The sequence below is a fragment of the Mycetomoellerius zeteki genome, unplaced genomic scaffold (genome assembly GCF_001594055.1).
Source record: "Mycetomoellerius zeteki isolate Tzet28-1 unplaced genomic scaffold, Tzet1.0 scaffold104, whole genome shotgun sequence".
Lineage (NCBI taxonomy): Eukaryota > Metazoa > Arthropoda > Insecta > Hymenoptera > Formicidae > Mycetomoellerius > Mycetomoellerius zeteki.
Genome location: NW_017255954.1, coordinates 208,157 through 227,047, shown reverse-complemented (window position 1 = coordinate 227,047; position 18,891 = coordinate 208,157). Strand labels below are relative to the sequence as shown.

The following is an 18,891-nucleotide window of genomic DNA, read 5'->3' as shown; positions in this document are numbered from 1 at the left end:
CAATGGCTGCGTTCAGCAGACTCAACAGTTTTGCAACCGTTTTATGATTGTCTGCTGAGATAGGACCATTCTTCTAGATCTAAAAGTATGATCCAATTAGCGCGAAGGAAACTTCCAACAGTTGCAAAACAAACGTTCTGCTGAACGCAGCCTTTCATAATTTATTTAAAGACATGGCTACGGTGGATAATGAAGAAAAGTTCTTTTGCACTTGAATCCCTTGGTATTTTGCACTTTTCCATTCTTTTGTACTTTTTTCGTTTTTTTCCGTGGCCGTAGGCCGGTAAAGATAAAGTTGAGTCAACTTTTCGGTTACAGTCAAAATCAACAAATTTTTGCCGGCTATTATAAATGGTAATATGGGTTTCCTATCTTCCAACTTTTACGGCACCGGTCGAAGTTAACGGTTACGGCCTATTATAAACGACGCTTAAAGTTCAACCATAGGATTTTAATGGCTACGTTTACACAGTGCGCTTAGCCGCGACCTATACGATAGGTGTCTTTGTCTAATATACAGGATAAACAAAGCATCTATTGTATAGGTCGCGGCCTAAATGCACGGTGTAAACGTAGCCATTGCTTTCATCACCGACAAGATACTATTAAAGATCGTTAACCCTGGGCAAATTTTCGGCGGTATAAAAAGGGCCCCAAGGGCCCGGAGGTAATCGAAGAATACTGACATTATCGACAATTGATATAAATTTATTAACTATTATTAACATAAATATTTGACTAATACATTATTAAATTCATGATATTTTATTACATAAATGCTCTATAAATAAATATGCATATTTGTAAAGCTATAATATCCTATATATTGCCGAAAAATTACAATTTTTTTTCTCTGCAGTTATTATCTTTGTTGATAATCGAACTTTGACGATAACACTGAAATCACAATTTTAAAGAAAAATCGAGTATTATTGAGTTTTAAATGCACGTACACCGATAAACACGTCTACTAAACTAATAAATCATAAAATTAGTACAATATTATCAGTTTTTTTACTCTTAATCACTTCAATATTAACAAGGACGCGAACTCCCATAAGGATGTCGATCTTTAATAATATCTCGTCGGTGCTTTCATTCATACTAACTTGCCGTATTAGTATGAACGAAAGCATCGAAATCCTATGGTTGAACTTTACCGGCACCGGCATAAGTTAACGGTTACGGCCATTATAAATCAGGCTTTACAGTAGATATATATGCTTCACAATTATCATTTTTTTTCAATGTTTCTTAAATGTAAGAACATAATACTGCAATAACATAATACTGCAAGAACATAATGCTGTATAAGATATAAAGCTGGTTCTACATTAGTCACATTGCAATGTCGCAAGCGTGTCGCAACCGTTGTGATCCAATCAGAGTCGAGCTAGATTGATATTGATTGGACCACAACGCTTGCGACGCTGCGATGCAACTAATGTAGAACCAGCTTTAGATATAATTAACGTTGTAATAAATATTGTAATACATTATATTCAATTTAAAATTAATTCTTTTCCCTTCTTTTTTTTTTTAGTGCCGACAGTATTCATTGGACCTGAAAACTAGAGTCCTAGATTTATCAGAGGCGCAACCGGCTTAAGTCAGTATGACAAAGGTACTAGGAAGGGTACTAAACATGCTATGAAAACTGCCTTTAAACTGTCAAACAAGATAAGACAAAGTAATATAAAATTATATTTAAATGAATCGTATCAATTCTTTAGAGGGAATATTTACGTATTAAGTCAGTTGATTAATTGTCATTATAATCGCTTTTGCGTATCACCATAACCTCTTATAATTTGCACTGCTGTTAACGGAGTAAAACTTTACTCGATGGTAAAGATTCTCGATAAAATTATTCTTGAAATTAAAAAAAACATTATTGCATCACTCAGATAAATAATTCTGCATGATATGTAGAAGAATTTCATATGGTTTAATCTATGGAGTATTCCAACTGTTTGAAATGAAGTAATTTTAAAGTCATTTGTGATTGCTTGTTCGTAAATTAAAACAGAAATGTTTGAAGATAAGATATTGTATAATTGCAGGTACGATTGCAGTATTATATTCTTACATTCAAGAAACATTGAAAAAAATGATAATTGTGAAGCATATATATCTACTGTTAACGAATAAATAATCAGGACTTTCTGTATAATACCAGTAATAACAATTTAGTCAGCATGGATACTGTTCAAGAGCAAGAGTGAGATAGAGTGAGGTAGAATGTATAGGATAAAATGAAATAGAAATATGTCACTAGTACTATAAATGGCTGCCAAGTCATGTGATTGCAACAGCGAATCAGAATGCGTAACACCGGTTGCGCCTCTCTGATAAATCTAGGACTCTACTGAAAATTCGCTTGAAGTTTTTGGGGGGGTTCTTTTGCCTGTATTCATAGTCAGACCTTATACTTAAGGCTTCCTTAAATTTATCTTTTAGATGCTCAGTAGCCAATGAAATAATTCGTAGAGCATCTGAAGATAAATTTAAGGAAGCCTTAAATATAATGCCTGACTATGAATACGGGCCTTTGTTCATCTAGAGGGAATTGGCGTTGTTTGTGGGGGGGTTTTGGCTGTGGCCATCTGGCAACATTGATGCACTCAACCACCTACAACTATGCTTACGCAAATGTAGAATAGGCTTAACACGCCATATTTCGTGGACTTCGGGGACGCGCTCGTTATTAGCTTCAGCATCCATAGCCATAGTGGTGAATCGAAGGGAAAAAATACATTCTCTCTCTCCTCGTTAACCTGCGATGTCGAGTTGATTTTTAATTCCCGGTGCACGCTCAAAGCTCCATTTTTTTAAACGGACCAGAGCGCTGAATATGGCCAGCAAAGTATGGCATACAGAATTGTGGAAGTCATGGGATAAGCATGGGAAAAATGATTTGTAAGTGGTGTTGTTAGCGCGTCGCCTGGTCGACGCGATCGACACGGTGCATTGCTGGTCGCGAAAACACTTATCTTCTCCCCGTTAACTCGCTCTACTGAAGACTTAATTTGTCAATTCACGACTGTTTGCAGCCTCAAGCTAATCAAGCACAAATTTAAGGAAGGCAACACACCAGGTAATAAGGCCGCGAGTATACGTTCTGGACGCCTTTAGAGCCAGCATGCCGATCCGCTTTATTGTCATTTCTCCACGAACAAGCACAATCTTCCTCATATATCCCTTAGCATACATACATGTTCTATGTATTGCTCACTTCGGCATAAAGCAGTTTTATGTATTCTTTCGATTTCATGATAATGATACAATTATCAATTTTTTATTTATTTACTTATTTATGAATTATATATACTTGAATAATATCTCGAATACGGCTGAAAATACCTGTAATTTTTTCTTTCTGTTTGTATCTCATTGTTTTTCTGTTTAATTTACTTAATATACATTGCATTTTATTATTCAGATCATTTATATAATGATTTGTATATAATGTGACCAGATGTTCTGCTTTTAGTGCAACGGTTCTATTTTCAAGGTGATCGTTTTACTGTTCTGCTAACATCTAAAAATATAAAAAAGTAATTGTATTATTTTTTAAAAATAAATTATATTTATTTTTAATGCTTTTGAAACTTCCACTGGTACTTTCTATACAAAAGCTATATAAAAGTATTTGGCAGGTTATCTCCATGTCTAGATCCATTAGAATGCCAATGTTTTGTAAACATTGTAATTTACTTTATCAGAATAAGAAACAGTCTGATACTATGTTTATCTTTATATTATTATATATCTAAATATTATATTTATCTTTATATTCATTTATATTCTCCTCTATCCTATAATATAAAGTATCCTGCTTTACTAAAAATATCTGGTCACATTAATTATACAGATATACAAAATAAAATTTAATGTTTGATCCAGATATTAGACCATAGTATTCTTATGTATATTGACGTTCTGAAACCACAAATCCAAATTGCTCTATCAAGTCACAATTTTTTTATGGAAAATCGTATGATTTTCCAATACCATTTGCAGCTTGTAATTTTTAATATGCAAGCTAAAATAAAAGGTAGAAAGTAAGTTCGACGATAATATGCAAGTTTATAAAGTTGATATATAAGCTGGTTAAAATAAGTGGATAATCAAGCCATTTTCTGTTGATAATAAAAATTGTGATGTGATGGAGCATCGAATTCGGTTTCAGAGCATCAAAATACATAATCATGGTCTAATACCTGGACCAAAAGAAAATTTTTGTCTATCTGTGATACATAAAGCAGTTATACAGGGTGTCCCAAAACCACCGCATTTTCATTTACGGACGTATTCTTGAGGTAATTTTGAGACGAAAATCCTAATACGAAAATATCGAGATTATAATAATTTTTTGAATTATAAGCTAACTTTAAATGCTTATAAATCAAAAACCATTTTACTTTTATAGCCTCTATTATTATTTCTGAGTTCTTTTGAACATTCTAAGATGAAAATCTTAATACGCAAAAGCTCGAGGCTATAATATTTTTCAAATTACAAACTATCTTTAATCAATTATGATTCAAAAACTGTTATAGCCTTGACATTTTTGAATTAGGATTTTCATCTCAAAATTACTTCAAGAATATGTTCTTAAGAGGAAATGCAGTGGTTTTGGGATATCCTATATATGATGACTTCTATATCGAAATAATGCTATAATGAAGAATTTTCTTGTTTGTTTTCTTGCGCTGAGATTTTGTAAAGGAGATAGAAGTCAAAGTGTATATGTTATTTCAAGCTTTTATTTTGTATTTATATTTGGTACTATTCTCCTATATGTGTGTGTGTGTGTGTGTGTGTGTGTGTGTGTGTGTGTGTGTGTGTGTGTAACATTTTATATTTAAGTTATGAATATTTTTCAGCTAGCGACCTAGTTGACACAATGTAACACTGTGAATCATATCATTCTTATTATTTGCAGTGTTAAACAAGAATGAAATAATCATGTTACATCGCGTCAACCATATCACCTCTTGCTTGAAAACGTCCTATATTATTTGATTGTATAATTGTGACGTTGTACGTTGTAATAAAGGATTTTTATTGTTTTTTTTTATAGAATGGAGACGCGGATTATACGAATTAATATCAAATGGAATCCATGGAAACATAAAAAAGGACAATGTAATTCAGACATTAGGTGAACTTACGGTATGACGAGATTCTTTTTATTATCTTAAACTTTGTACAAAACTGTAACGAAATTAAATGGGGTATTGTAATAATATACTAACATGTATAATTTATTTGTAGGGTTTTGATGGTTCCATACCATCTGCAATAGTGGACATATTTACTTTAATTGATGCAGAAGTGCATAGTGAAGAAAGGAATAATTTTTATTATATTGTGAAAGAGTCTGAGAAGGTATAAGATATACATTTATTTTTATATATAAATATATTTTACACATATTTTTATGAACCGACAATAGTAGTATCCCGCTGGAATTGCCGAAAGTGCTAATTTCTTATCCTTGTTTTGTTAATGCAATGTTTTTTGTATTATATGTATCGTTAGAATTATTTGTATTCATATATTTTTATATTTAATATTTTCTACTGTATATCTAATACAAAAAAAAGAAGAAAAAAAAAGTTGACATGATTAGCAGAGCCAAAATGGCACTATCGGCGATTCTAATATTAAAATATCCGGAGTTACTACTTTTCATTTATTTTAATTAATTGAGCTCAAATTCCACTATGTTACCTTAACTTCTTATTTATTCCCTGCAGTTTTTGACCGATAGAATATTGAAAGAACGTTTAGAGATTGAAACTTTACAAGATGTAGGGACATTGAAAAACAAAAATTTTCAAACCAAGTTTATAAAAGTAAAAACAAAATTGTAGTAAGTATTTTCCCATCAATTTATATAAAGCTTATTTATAGAATAAACAAGTTTCTTATATCCTGCTCACCTTTTTGCAGTTATAAACAAAGAAAATTTAATTTATTTCGTGAAGAGAGCGAGGGCTATTCCAAGCTCATTGTAGAATTAAATCAAGAGCGTCCAGACAGTGAAGTGGCCTCGACATTGGAAATTGTTAAATCTCTTATTGGTATGAATAACTGGTTAATGTTTTTATTACAAGTACAAATATCACTTTTTTCAGAGGTCTCTATTGCAAAAGTTATATAGTTTTAATAAAAACAAAAACTTATGAATAACTAAATTAAAGGAAAAAGTAATAAAAGTATAAAATGATATTGTCCTTACAGGTTATTTCAATCTTGATCCTAATAGAGTACTCGATATCTTATTAGAAACCTTTGAAAACCGACCACAAGATGATGCTCTATTTATTCCCTTAATACGTTCATACATGAGCGATCAGCAGGTACTTTGTGAGGTGTTAGGATTTAAATACTGCTCCACCATAAACGCCACGCCGTTCTCACTGCAAAAGGTTACCGCGTTAATGCTACAGCATGGTGTGATTAAACTGGATGATATATTACCTTGGCTAGTACCAGACGATAAAACTATCATATCAGATCACGAGCAGGTGATGAAGCAGGCCAAGGAATACGTGCGGAAAATGAGCGTGATCTCAACAAAAGACAAAGAGGATGTTGTAGAGGAGAAGGAAAATGCACAAGTAATGAGCAAAAAGAAATTTTACGAATTATTTTTGTCACAAATTTGAGTTTAGCAAAAAAGTTTGGTGAAACGTAATTAGTGAAAGAATACATCTCTATTCAAAATACATAATAATTTGCAAATCAATTTTTTACTTAGGCTTATGAAACTGTGTATCCTTGAAAAAAAAATGCCAATTCAGTCGTATATAAGATTTGATCTTTTTTAGTAGTTATGTTTAATTAATTGTTCGTATTTTGATCTCTTCCATTTTAAAGGATAAATATGCAACCAATCAAAAATTTGGGTTATGTGAAGCGCTTTTGGAAGTTGGAGCTTGGGAAGTGGCACAAAGTTTATTCAATCGCTTGCCAGACTATTGTTTTACAGATCAACGTCCCATAGCTCTAGCATTGTGTAAAATGATTCAGGCTCTTGTTGAACCAGTATACAGAAAGTAAGTTATTAATTAATGTATCTATTAGAGATGTACGTATCAAGGTTTTTTTTATGCCGAATCGAGTAGAATCAAATTTCATTTCTTTGTTTGAATCCAAATCAAACCAGATTGGCAAAATTTTTCCCGAATTGAATTAAATTGTATTGAGAATCATTGAAATATAATTTTTAACATATTTATTAAGTTAAATTTTTAATATACAGGGTGTCCCGTGAGTTTTTGCCAATCGCTTTTGTACAGATAGAGCAGACTAAACTGAGTCGAAAAGTCCTCTACCATTTTGCAATTTTCGCAATAGTTAACAAGATATTAATTACTAAAAATTGCCATGAATATTGGCTTTCAATAATTTGTTATTCAAACACTATCAACTTTGTAAAAAAAACTGCAAGAGACAAAAATATATTATATTTATTTTCTTCTCATAGAACTCTAAGAATTTTTTTCAGATTTTTTTATCAACTTTTTAGTACTGCATTTTCTTATTCTTACCAACATAAGAAAATACGGTATTAAAAAATTCTGAAAAAATTGTCAGAGTTCTATGAGAAGAAAATAAATGTATTTTTGTCTCTTGCAGTTTTTCTACAAAGTTGATAGTGTTTGAGTAAAAAATTATTGAAAGCCAATATTCGCGGCAATTTTTAGTAATTAATATCTTGTTAACTATTGCGAAAATTGCAAAATGATAGAGGACTTTTCGATTCAGTTTAGTCGATTCAGTTTCCGCTCTATCTACACAAAAGCGATTGGCACAAACTTACGGGACACCCTGTATAGATAATAAAACGGAATCTGTACCGAGAAAAAAATGGGAAAACCTGGAATTCTCATGGAATTTGTTTTTTACTCTTGACAAATGAAATTTTCTTTGGATTTTATTGGGTTATACTCAGGGAAATTTTTGGAAATTTATTTTAAATTTAAATTCTTTGACAAAATCATTTCTTTGATTTTTTTTTTGCTAATGCAATGAAAATGAAATTTCAACAATCGATTAATAATAAATATGACATGACGATATACCGTGTGTTTCATTTTAATTGCCCCAGGCAAATATCTCGAAAAATATGGAAAATATGAAAAAATGTTTCAGACAAAAGTTGTATGATTTCGAGTGGGACATAAGTGCCATTAATTTGACCTTAAATAATTATTTGAAGGTCACATGAAGAGGTCACTTTTAATTTCTTAAATGGAACCCCCTATTTTTCATTACATTTTTTTTATAGCTTATCTCAAGAGCTTTCCAAAACACTATAATCAAATATTTTTTCATGAAGTACTTTTCGAGTTAGGCTTGAAAATCACAGTATGTGCCGGCATTAGCATTACGCAAGGTATCCGATCGATGGCTGAAATCTCTAGAATGTTGTTTAGGATCATGTCCTGGATAATATTTGTCAAGATCAAGGCCATTGAAGGTTATATCTTTTATTTTCATTTTTATGTAAAATGAATTTTTAGTGTAAAATAAAAATGAAGATAAGAATCAATTTTACATCATAAATAAAGTGACTGTAAAAGTATCTGAAATAATGACTTAAGTCCAACTATTTTTACGGTCATTTTATTTATGATGTAAAATCGATTTTTATTTTTTATGAGCATAAAAACAAAATAAAAGTAAATTAAATTGATAGATAAAACAAACATTCTTAATACTTTCTACTTCTATAACAAACACATTTTTCCTAATTTTAGACTTATGCGACTTATCAACTAAGAGGCTCATATGTATCTGCGTGTTGCAAGCGCTAAATCTACCGAAGGGCTTCAAATTTCACTCTAAAATTTTAAGAACATTCTCTCGAAAAGTTGTACTGTCGATTTATGGAAAAAATTGATTTTTTTGACTGTAAACTAGGCGCTTCCTTAAGTTAAAGTTACTTCAAAGCTATTCAGAAGATTCGCTAATTTTACTTGGAATTTTGAATCTCTTGGAAAATCTGGGAATTTTCAAAGAATGCTTTTAGAAGATTTGATTAATCAGTTTATAAAACAAGATTTGTTTTATTCATTAGCGGAAAATATTATTTTATTGTCAACGTTTAAGATTGTCAACATATATGTGATTTGTATTCGAACCTCTTAGAGATTTGAAATTTTTAAAGAATTCGAACTGCAAAGATTCAAATCCGAATTGAATAATTCGTACATTTCTAGTATTTACGCCCCCGGCCAAAGTTGTAAGTTAAAAAAGTTCAGACTTGCGATATTTTCGCATTTTTTCGTGAAAAGTTAAATATGCCGGTGAAAAAAATCGTAGAGAAGTTTTCGATCACGCATTTTAAAGCGCAAAGATAGGACATTAAATTTGCGTTTGAATTTTTTTTCTACGACATTTTATTCTTAAATTACAAAAATTGAAAATTAATTTTTTGTAATATTTTTGTCTTATTGAAGTGATGCAGTGTGATAAAACATCAACGGATAAAATAGTATAAAAGTATTTTAAAGTAGGCTTTTCAAGTTTTAAAATGTTTTTGAAAAAAAAAAGGGTACGATGATTTTTCAGCAGATATCGATTTTTTATTGTGTAAAATTTTATTGTGTATAAAAACTTTCTTTAAAATAAATTGACGGTTGAAGAAAGTTTTCAAAAAATTTTGAAAAAATTTATACAAATCAAACATATTATAACAAATATTTTTCTTCTTTTGTCTTTTTCTCGTAAGCTTTTTAGTTGCGAAGTTAAAAAACATTTTAGGAAAAGTAAATTTGGTAAATATGCATTTTAGGTGATTCATCACCGATTTAAGTGTCCTTTAGATATGTTGTAGAGGAGAGTGTTCTGAGCATATTTAACTTTTCGTGAAATGCGAAAAAATTACAAGTGTTTCCAAATTTTTGGTCGGAGATGTAATGTATATATTGCTTATGTTAAGAAAGTATGTTGTAGAATTACATTATTGAACAAAAACCATGTGCCGCAAATAGTAATAAAGATAATAATTAATTGTTATATTCTAATCATGGTCGCAAGTTTTCAACATTATTTCGTTACAGGCATTGTATTGTTTCTCCAAAATTGCTGGGTCGTAAAGTGCCTCCATTAAAGAGCTCTCTCTCTCCGCCATCATTATACAATCTAGAGGACATTCATGATTACTTGTTGCCGATGCTGATTGTACTTGGACCGAATCTGCACCAGGATCCTATTCTAATGTACAAGGTGATGAGATTGTGTCACTCCGCTATCAAGCACTGTCCACTTGACGCGAGCAAGCAACCATTGAATAAGAACTGCAGTCTGTATTATGATGTTCTGACGATACTTGACGTCGCGTTGCTACCTTCCCTTTCCTTCATGGACTGCAATTGTTGTGTTGCTGAGGAATTGTGGAATATTCTCAAATACTATCCATATCAGAATCGCTATTGTCTGTACGCGCGCTGGAAGAATGATACGCCTTTACAACATGCCGCACTGCTGCGGAAACGTGCAGATGCTCAAAAAAAGATCAAATCGATCATGAAGCGCGTGAGCAAAGAAACGATCAAGCCAGTTGGCCGGTCAATAGGAAAACTTACACATTCTTCACCGGGTGTATTGTTCGATTATGTCCTCATACAGATTCAGTTATATGACAATCTCATAGGTACGTATCGAATATACAGGGTGTCTCAAAAATAGGGTAGGAGCCATAATGGGGGCGAAGAAAGGATCAAGGGGATCAAAAAAGTCATATCATTTTGAGATATTCGCTGTAGTTTTTGAATTAATAAAGAAAATGTGTAAGCCAATGTGCGGTAAACCCGCGCCGCGCGAATTCATAGCACGGCCCATTGTACCTCATTCGACAGCGGCGGCGCGCAGCGAGGGAATAGCGCTTCGCCGCCTGGCATGGCGGTCCTATGTGTTTCGTCGCATCGCGCCTACACTATCCAAGAATGTTATTTTAGCTGAAGTTTTTACAGCGAATATCTCAAAATGATGTAAGATACTTTTTTTGTTCCCCTTGATCCCTTTTACGCCCCCATTATTTTTGAGACACCCCGTGTACTTTCTGTCGTTTTAATCATTTTTGCAAAGAAAGATCGTAACATGCTCATCGTATTGGATGCATAGGACCTGTGGTGGACTCTTTAAAATACTTGACAAATATCTCGTACGATGTTTTGGGATATTGTCTTGTAGAAGCGTTAGCGGGTGCTGACAGAGATAGATTTAAACATGATGGCACCAGTATATCCTTATGGCTACAATCTCTGGCTTCTTTTTGCGGAGCGATATTTAAGAAGTATAACATCGAATTAACAGGATTGTTACAATATGTAGCGAATCAACTTAAAGCTCAAAAGAGGTACGTTCTCACGTAGATAAATTGCATTAAATCCAACTATTATCAATTATATATTAATCAGTTTGTTTCAATATACTGCTCTACTTCTAGCCTAGATTTATTAATATTAAAAGAAATAGTACAAAAAATGGCTGGTATCGAAGCCGCCGAAGAAATGACATCTGATCAACTGGATGCTATGGCAGGCGGAGATCTATTAAAAAATGAGGTAAACTATAGCATCGCATAAATTTGCAATGTCGTAATTTTGACGCAGACAAATTAACATAAAAACTTTTTTTCTTAAGGCCGGTTACTTTAGTCAAGTCCGTAACACGAAGAAATCCTCTCAGCGTTTGAAGGAAACTCTCGCTGAGCAAGATCTCGCGGTCGCTCTGTGCCTGTTAATGGCGCAACAGAAACATTGCGTTGTTTACAGAGAGACAGATAAATCTCATTTAAAACTTGTTGGTAAATAGAATTATATGGAGAGCAAGATAAAAATTTAAAGATAAAAATTTTTTCTTGTTGATAGATATTTACTATTTTTTTTTTTTTCGTATAATAGGCAAGTTGTACGATCAATGCCAGGATACGCTTGTGCAATTTGGAACTTTCTTGGGTTCAACTATGACAGTAGACGAATATGTGGAACGACTACCGTCAATCCATTCTATGCTTCAGGACAATCACATACATGCAGACGTCGCATTTTTTTTAGCACGGCCAATGTTTGCGCATGCCATAAATGTAAGCGAGTTATTTATATTCGTATTCGAATTTTCTTGATAGTAATATTGATTAAATATATATCAACCATTAATTTAGTTAAAAGATATGTAAATTTGCGTACAATTGTATACAATTTGTTATTAAAAAAACGAGGATATAGATTTTTTAAATATAAATTTTTGTATTTTCTTAACTGATTTTCTTAAAGATAAAATATGACGCTCTCCGTAAAGCTGATCCGAATTATAAGAAAATGTCCACGGCTATGAAGCAATTAAAATACGCGGAAGCCGCGCAAACCGTTATGGCACCTGTCGCTCAGTCTGTCAGACCGTTGCATCCTTTAAAAGTTTGGGAGGACATATCGCCGCAATTCTTAGTTACATTTTGGTCTCTGTCGATGTATGATTTATACGTGCCGGTGGAAAGCTATCAAAGGGAAGTCGGCAAGTTGAAGCAACTTGCAGTTCAAACCGTTGATTCCAAAGATATGGTACGCAAATATATTATACATTTATTATTATTGATTATAATGTTATGATTGAAAAATAATTTATTTCAAACTTGAAAATGTTGTTCTTCCCTGATTTAAAGTAATGCTGATTTTTAGAATGTAAGTAAAGGAAAGAAGGAACAAGAAAGATATACCACTCTTATTGAGAAGCTGCAGGACGAAAAAAAGAAACAAGAAGAACATGTCGAAAAAGTTTTTGCGTACCTGAGGTAAAATCTCGTTATTTCTTATAACATATAAGCATAACAAATATTATTGTTATAATATTATTGTTGTATAATGTAGCAATTCATGTATTTAATACTGATTATACGTTTATAACTGACTTATAGACAAGAAAAGGATACATGGTTTTTATCACGAAGTGCTAAATCAGCGAAAAACGAGACGATAACACAGTTTCTACAGTTGTGCCTATTCCCGCGGTGTACATTCACAACTGTAGATGCCATGTACTGTGCGAAATTTGTACATACCATCCACTCCCTGAAGACTGCAAATTTTTCAACTCTGCTTTGTTACGATCGTGTAAGGAAGTCCTCTCTAGTATTCATGTTATTGTAAATAATTAAAGTGGCATATTAATTTATTACATAGTTACTTTCATTTGTCAAAATTTGTTGTATAAAATACATGTATAGCTTGTTACATTTCACTTGTAACTATTTTTATGATAAAATTGGTTTCTTTCAGCTTTTCTGTGATATTACATATTCAGTCACTTCGTGCACAGAGAATGAAGCAAATCGATATGGCAGATTTTTATGCGCCATGCTGGAAACTGTGATGAGATGGCATTCCGAAAAAGCCATATTTGATAAGGTAAATTACGATTTAACACATTTCTCGAGATTCTCTTAGAGAAGAACTACTTTAGAAAAGATATTTACGCTTTCGTTTTGTTATTTTGGTACTCTTATCTAATTTGAATATGTATTAGTAAATATCTTCTTCTGTGTAGGAATGCAGTAATTATCCTGGTTTTGTGACCAAGTTTCGTGTGAGCAATCAATTTTCTGAAGCGAATGATATGGTTGGATTTGAAAATTATAGACACGTGTGTCATAAGTGGCACTATAAGATCACAAAGGTATTTACATGATCTCATGAACAATGTTCTATATATTATATACGCATATTTGAATATATACTGCTCAAGAAAATTATGTCATAGAAAAATTTTGGGCAAAAATTGGCCAATTTTGACTGACGATAACTTTGCGAAAAATTATCGTAGGCTGGTTTTTTTTTTAATTAAAGCTTGAAATCTCTTCTTTAAAACATTATGGCCAGATTTTAAGTTTAATGCATTCCTACCACTGTAACTCAAAATATGAGGATGTGTTTGTTATATTGAAAATTGCTAAGTTTGACGGATTTGTAAAATTTTTTAGGAAAATGCCATTCGCAGCGGCATAAAGTTCGAGTTTTCCCCTTTAATTTAAAAAAAACGAGATGCTACGATTTTTTTTCGCAAAGTTACAGCACTTTAAAGTAGTCTTTGCATTTTTGACATATACTACCGACATTACCTGCGTTACCGGATATGTACCACGGTGAGATTGCTGGATGGATTTTACAGTTGGTAGTATATGTAAAAAATGCGAGGGCTACTTTAACATTAGAATCGTCGACGACGCCAATTTGGCTCCGCTGATATACAGGGTGTCTAAAAAAACACGGATCGAAACAATGGTCGGACGCTTGTATTCGCCTATCTTTAAACGTTAATATCTCGTTAAATATTGCGTCAACTGCAAAATGGTACAAAACTGTTTTGTTCCCCTTGATCCAATCTACGTCTCCATTGTGTTTCGATCCGTTTTTTTGAGACACCCTGTATAAAAAATTGCTGTAACTTTTACAAATTTCTTGGGAAAAAGCTGAAAAAATCCACGGAAAAATTGGAAGAATTGAGTTTTTTTCCGATCTTTTAAAACTATATGCATATTCTTGTAGCACAGATCTTGACAAATGTTATCCAGGACATGATCCTGAACAACATTCAAGATGTTTTAACCGTCGGTCAGACATCTTGGTAATACTAATACCAGCGATACTGTAATGCGTGGTCTACAATGGGCAGTAGCAGTAGTGGATTAAGAAGTAGACATTAGAAGTAGGCTGTAGGATTAGGGTCTCTTTACGTCTGAGTGTCTACAATGACTTAGAGACTTGCACCGATTTGTCTCCATGCTTCGGTTTTCACATTGGCGTTGGCATATAATTTTTCGGTCTTATCATACAAAAACCGATTGCATCGGACCACGGCAATTAATTCTCGGTTAATCCTTATTTCAAAATCACGCCCAGAACTATCATGAAACTCCATGTCTGCCATACTCGAAATTTAGGTTATAGCATGCAAAAACAGCACTAGCTTCTTGCGCGCGTTTTCTTTACTACTGAATGCTGAGTTCTCATTGGTTGAGAGTAAGAGAGTAGAGCAAGAAATGGATTTCAACCATTTCACTTACGGACTTGCTCTACACCTTATAATACCGAAAAACCAGCTTACTGCGACGTCTTACTGCTTCATCCGCTACTATTACTGCCCATTGTAGACCACGCATAACATGCAAACCTTGGCTGCGGTCCACTTGACGCTACAAACGCTTCGAAGCATTCTTTGATTAATCAATTCGTAAAATTCTTCGTTCTGATTGATCGCTCAAACGCTTCAAAGCGTTTGTAGCGTCAAACGGACCGCAGCTCTTATAACTCGAAAAATGCTTCATAAAAAGATATTTTATTATAGCGTTTTGGAAAGCTCTCGAGGTGTGCTACAAGAATATGCAATAAAAAAATTGGGGGTTCCATTTAAAAAATTCATGTTGACCCTGACCTGACCTTGGTAGTGCCTCCTATCCAAGGGCTTGTTCTTTTTGGCTGAACTTTTGCACCAGTTCATCTTTCTTCCTTTTCTCTCCAAGAGGAACGAAGAGGAAGAAAGATGAACTGGCAAAAGTTCAGTCAAAAAGAACAGGCCTCAAAATCCGTTATTTCCACCTTCTTTCCACCAAGAAAACCTACAACTTTCATATAAAACTTTTCTTGTATCTCTCTTAGTTTCTGAGATATTCGCCTGGGGCGATTAAAATGCCCCACCCTGTATATGTAGATGTGCTATTTCACAATGCTGAGAATGAATACTCTTGTGATTGAATTAATTTTTTTTGATAGGCTATTGTAGTGTGTCTAGATTCGAAGGATTATGTGCAAATAAGGAACTCTTTGATAATATTGATCAAAATATTGCCTCATTTTCCTGTTTTGGCGAAACTCTCTCAGATCCTCGAACGTAAAGTAGAGAAAGTAAGAGAGGAAGAACGTGGCCAACGTCAAGATTTGCACGTCCTAGCTACATCATATAGTGGGCAGCTGAAAGCTAAAACTCCCAATATGATACGTGAATCAGACTTCCACCATGTAGGCGATAAGGTAATAAAAAAAATTATCTCTATATATGAGCCGTTTATTTTGAAAGTGGCCTAAGTCCATTTGTCAATTTTTTGTTGTTGACTGTACTAGCGTGTACAACTTGAAGTTAGCTGTCATAAACAACATTTTGCGGTTAAGTATATTCAGAGTATATGATAATTTCTGACACATAAATTTTCGCAATTATTTCAATAATTAAAAACATTACTTTGAAAGTGGCCTAAGTCCAATCTATTATAATGTGGAAATCATAGACCACAAATTTTTAGTATTAGGACATTCATTTTTACCGAATGATAGAGATTTTGGCGTCGTAGAAATGTCATTAAAGAAAAATAATTTACTGTTTGTCCCCCAAGATTATTATAATGTTATCAAAAAGTGCCGGAAAGGTAATAACTTTATTCTAAATGAAATGAAACAAGAGGATTTCATATCAACAAGATTTTTGGAGGACGCAGTTTTTAAAAGGGTAAAGAATTCTAACGGAGAAACAATAAATTGGTTAAAAATATGCTGGATGCGTTTTTTGAGAAATGAACCATATAAAATTTTCTATAAGATATCAATGGATGAGAATGCAGAGTTTAAAATCCTGGATTTATTACCACGTCGGGGTAGACCAAGAAAATTCGAAAATATTGTATTGACACCACTTTATAAAAATATAAGACAAATTTCAACAGCGAAATAAGGACATGATGGACTTACTACGATATATACTACCGGAGCACCATGACTTCTTCAAATCCCTCCCGCATACACAAAATGTAGATGAGCAGTAAATTGTTATGTAATTTATATAGTTAGAAGATTTCCTGAATTGCATAAATTGTGTTTTTGAAGTGTTGTAAAGAAATAATATAAAATAAATTGAGTATTGTTTTTTCAATTTGAAGCATTTTAAATTGTCGAATGGACTTGGGCTCTTTCAAATTTTATAACAAATCTAGTTGTTAATTTTGAAAGTGGCTTAACTCCATTTGTAGTAAGAAAACACATATTATTCACTTAATAATTGCTATTATTTTAATAGGAATTGTAAATTTAACTCTCTTAGATACACTTAAGCAGTGTGACATGTTGGTATCCTATACGTATATTTTTAATTTTATTGAAACGCAAACTCTTAAATATCTCAATTTAAAAATAAATGGACTTAGGTCACTTTCAAAATAAACGGCTCATATAATATTATATAATAATTTTCTCCAATTGATAACTTTCTCAAACACTTTTGAAATGTATTTTTTCTGCTTTATAAACTTATATTGATTATACATACATATATATATATATATATATACATATATACGCGGAGAGAAATATGTTACGATTTTGGCACGGACAGCCGATACTACTACCGCGTGGCATATTTCAATTAGAGTCCCTAGAATTAAAAGTCTGAACGATTTTGTTTGATTTTTCATTGGTTCTGAAGTAATGTGGCGCGACTAATCGTCGTTATGAAACTGATGACTGAGCACATATGTGTGCACTTACACAATTGTATATGTACAATTGTGTAAGTGCACATGTATGCGTATCTTACATACTGCACATATACGTACGCCATTTTGCTTCTAACTAGATGTCCAGACTCTTATTTCTAGGGACTCTAATTTCAATGCGCTAATAGTGCCATCGTTCGGTCGGTTTATGCATGAAATCGTGCAATCATAGCACGAGGAATCTCTATCAAAAAAGAAAATGAGATGCGCGCACTGATTGTACCAGCTTTTTACGATAGGGTTTTACTGATCACAAGAATAATCGTAACGGTCGTAACGCTTACTTAGGTCGGTATTCATAGTCAGATCTTATTTCAGACCGTCTTAAGTAATATCTTAAGACGGTCTGAAATGCTAATGCGGCCCTCTGATTGGTTCGTGATATCTCAAGACTGAACTTAAGACGGTCTTGAATATAAGAACTGACTATGAATACCGGCCTTAGAGACTTAAGTTGTAGGCGTAAGTAACGCACAAGCTTTGGCGTATGACTTATTGCCGTGTCTTCAAGAGACAGCAATAAGTCGTACGTCATACGCCAAAGCTTGTGCGTTACTTACGTCTACAACTTAAGTCTCTAATGCGGGGTCTACAATAGAAGTCGTAGCGGTCGTAGGGTCTTAAATCGTAGAAAATTGACCAATTATAGCCGATTATTCTTCGACTGTGATTGGTTAATTTTCTACGACTTAAAACTCTACAACATCTATGACTTCTATTGTAGACCCCGCATATGTAAGCGTTATGACCGTTATGACAATTCTTGTGCTCAGACCCGTAGCCGTACACATTGGCTACGTTTACACCGTGCGCTTAGTTCGCGACCTATACAATAGATGTCTTTGTTTAATATACAGGATAAACAAGGACATCTATCGTATAGGCCGCGGACTAAGCGCACGGTGTAAACGTAGCCATTATTCACTGATCTGGTCAGTCTGACCTTGAGTGGCGCCGCCAAGATCAGGTCAAGGTCGCGTCAATTTTTTTTAAATGGCATACTCTATTTTTGATTCCAGAATCTAATAGCTAATGTGTTAAGCGCTTTTCAAAACACTACAATAAAGTTATTTTTCACAAAGTACTTTTCGAGTTATGAGGCTTGAAAGTTACAGTACCGCCGGCATTAACATTACGTAAGGTGTCCGATCGATGGCTAAAACCTCTTATGTTATTCAGGATCATGTCTTGGATATCATTTGTCAAGATCAAAGCCATGAGGTTGTATCTCTTATTTTCATTTTTATGTAAAAATGAATTTTTAGTGCAAAAATAAAAATAAGGAATAATCTCCAATGGCTTGGAAAAAAATTGGAGTGGAATCCTCATATACA

At 33.2% G+C, this 18,891-nt stretch overlaps 1 protein-coding gene across 1 annotated transcript in view; it reads left to right on the top strand.

Moving 5' to 3' along the window:
* The first annotated feature begins 2,727 nt into the window (after window positions 1–2,727).
* tho2 (THO complex subunit 2-like protein) overlaps window positions 2,728–18,891 on the top strand; it is a 28,658-nt gene continuing 12,494 nt past the window's right edge. The window contains exons 1-19 of the mRNA XM_018445490.1: window positions 2,728–2,919; window positions 3,054–3,097; window positions 5,087–5,178; window positions 5,281–5,394; window positions 5,766–5,881; window positions 5,962–6,092; window positions 6,253–6,632; window positions 6,892–7,070; window positions 10,083–10,675; window positions 11,146–11,380; window positions 11,471–11,588; window positions 11,668–11,830; window positions 11,928–12,109; window positions 12,300–12,584; window positions 12,702–12,814; window positions 12,938–13,133; window positions 13,299–13,427; window positions 13,567–13,695; window positions 15,789–16,046. Coding sequence (XP_018300992.1) covers window positions 2,855–2,919; window positions 3,054–3,097; window positions 5,087–5,178; window positions 5,281–5,394; window positions 5,766–5,881; window positions 5,962–6,092; window positions 6,253–6,632; window positions 6,892–7,070; window positions 10,083–10,675; window positions 11,146–11,380; window positions 11,471–11,588; window positions 11,668–11,830; window positions 11,928–12,109; window positions 12,300–12,584; window positions 12,702–12,814; window positions 12,938–13,133; window positions 13,299–13,427; window positions 13,567–13,695; window positions 15,789–16,046 — 3,522 coding nt within the window. The 5' untranslated portion in view covers window positions 2,728–2,854. The remainder of the gene's footprint in view (window positions 2,920–3,053; window positions 3,098–5,086; window positions 5,179–5,280; window positions 5,395–5,765; window positions 5,882–5,961; window positions 6,093–6,252; window positions 6,633–6,891; window positions 7,071–10,082; window positions 10,676–11,145; window positions 11,381–11,470; window positions 11,589–11,667; window positions 11,831–11,927; window positions 12,110–12,299; window positions 12,585–12,701; window positions 12,815–12,937; window positions 13,134–13,298; window positions 13,428–13,566; window positions 13,696–15,788; window positions 16,047–18,891) is intronic.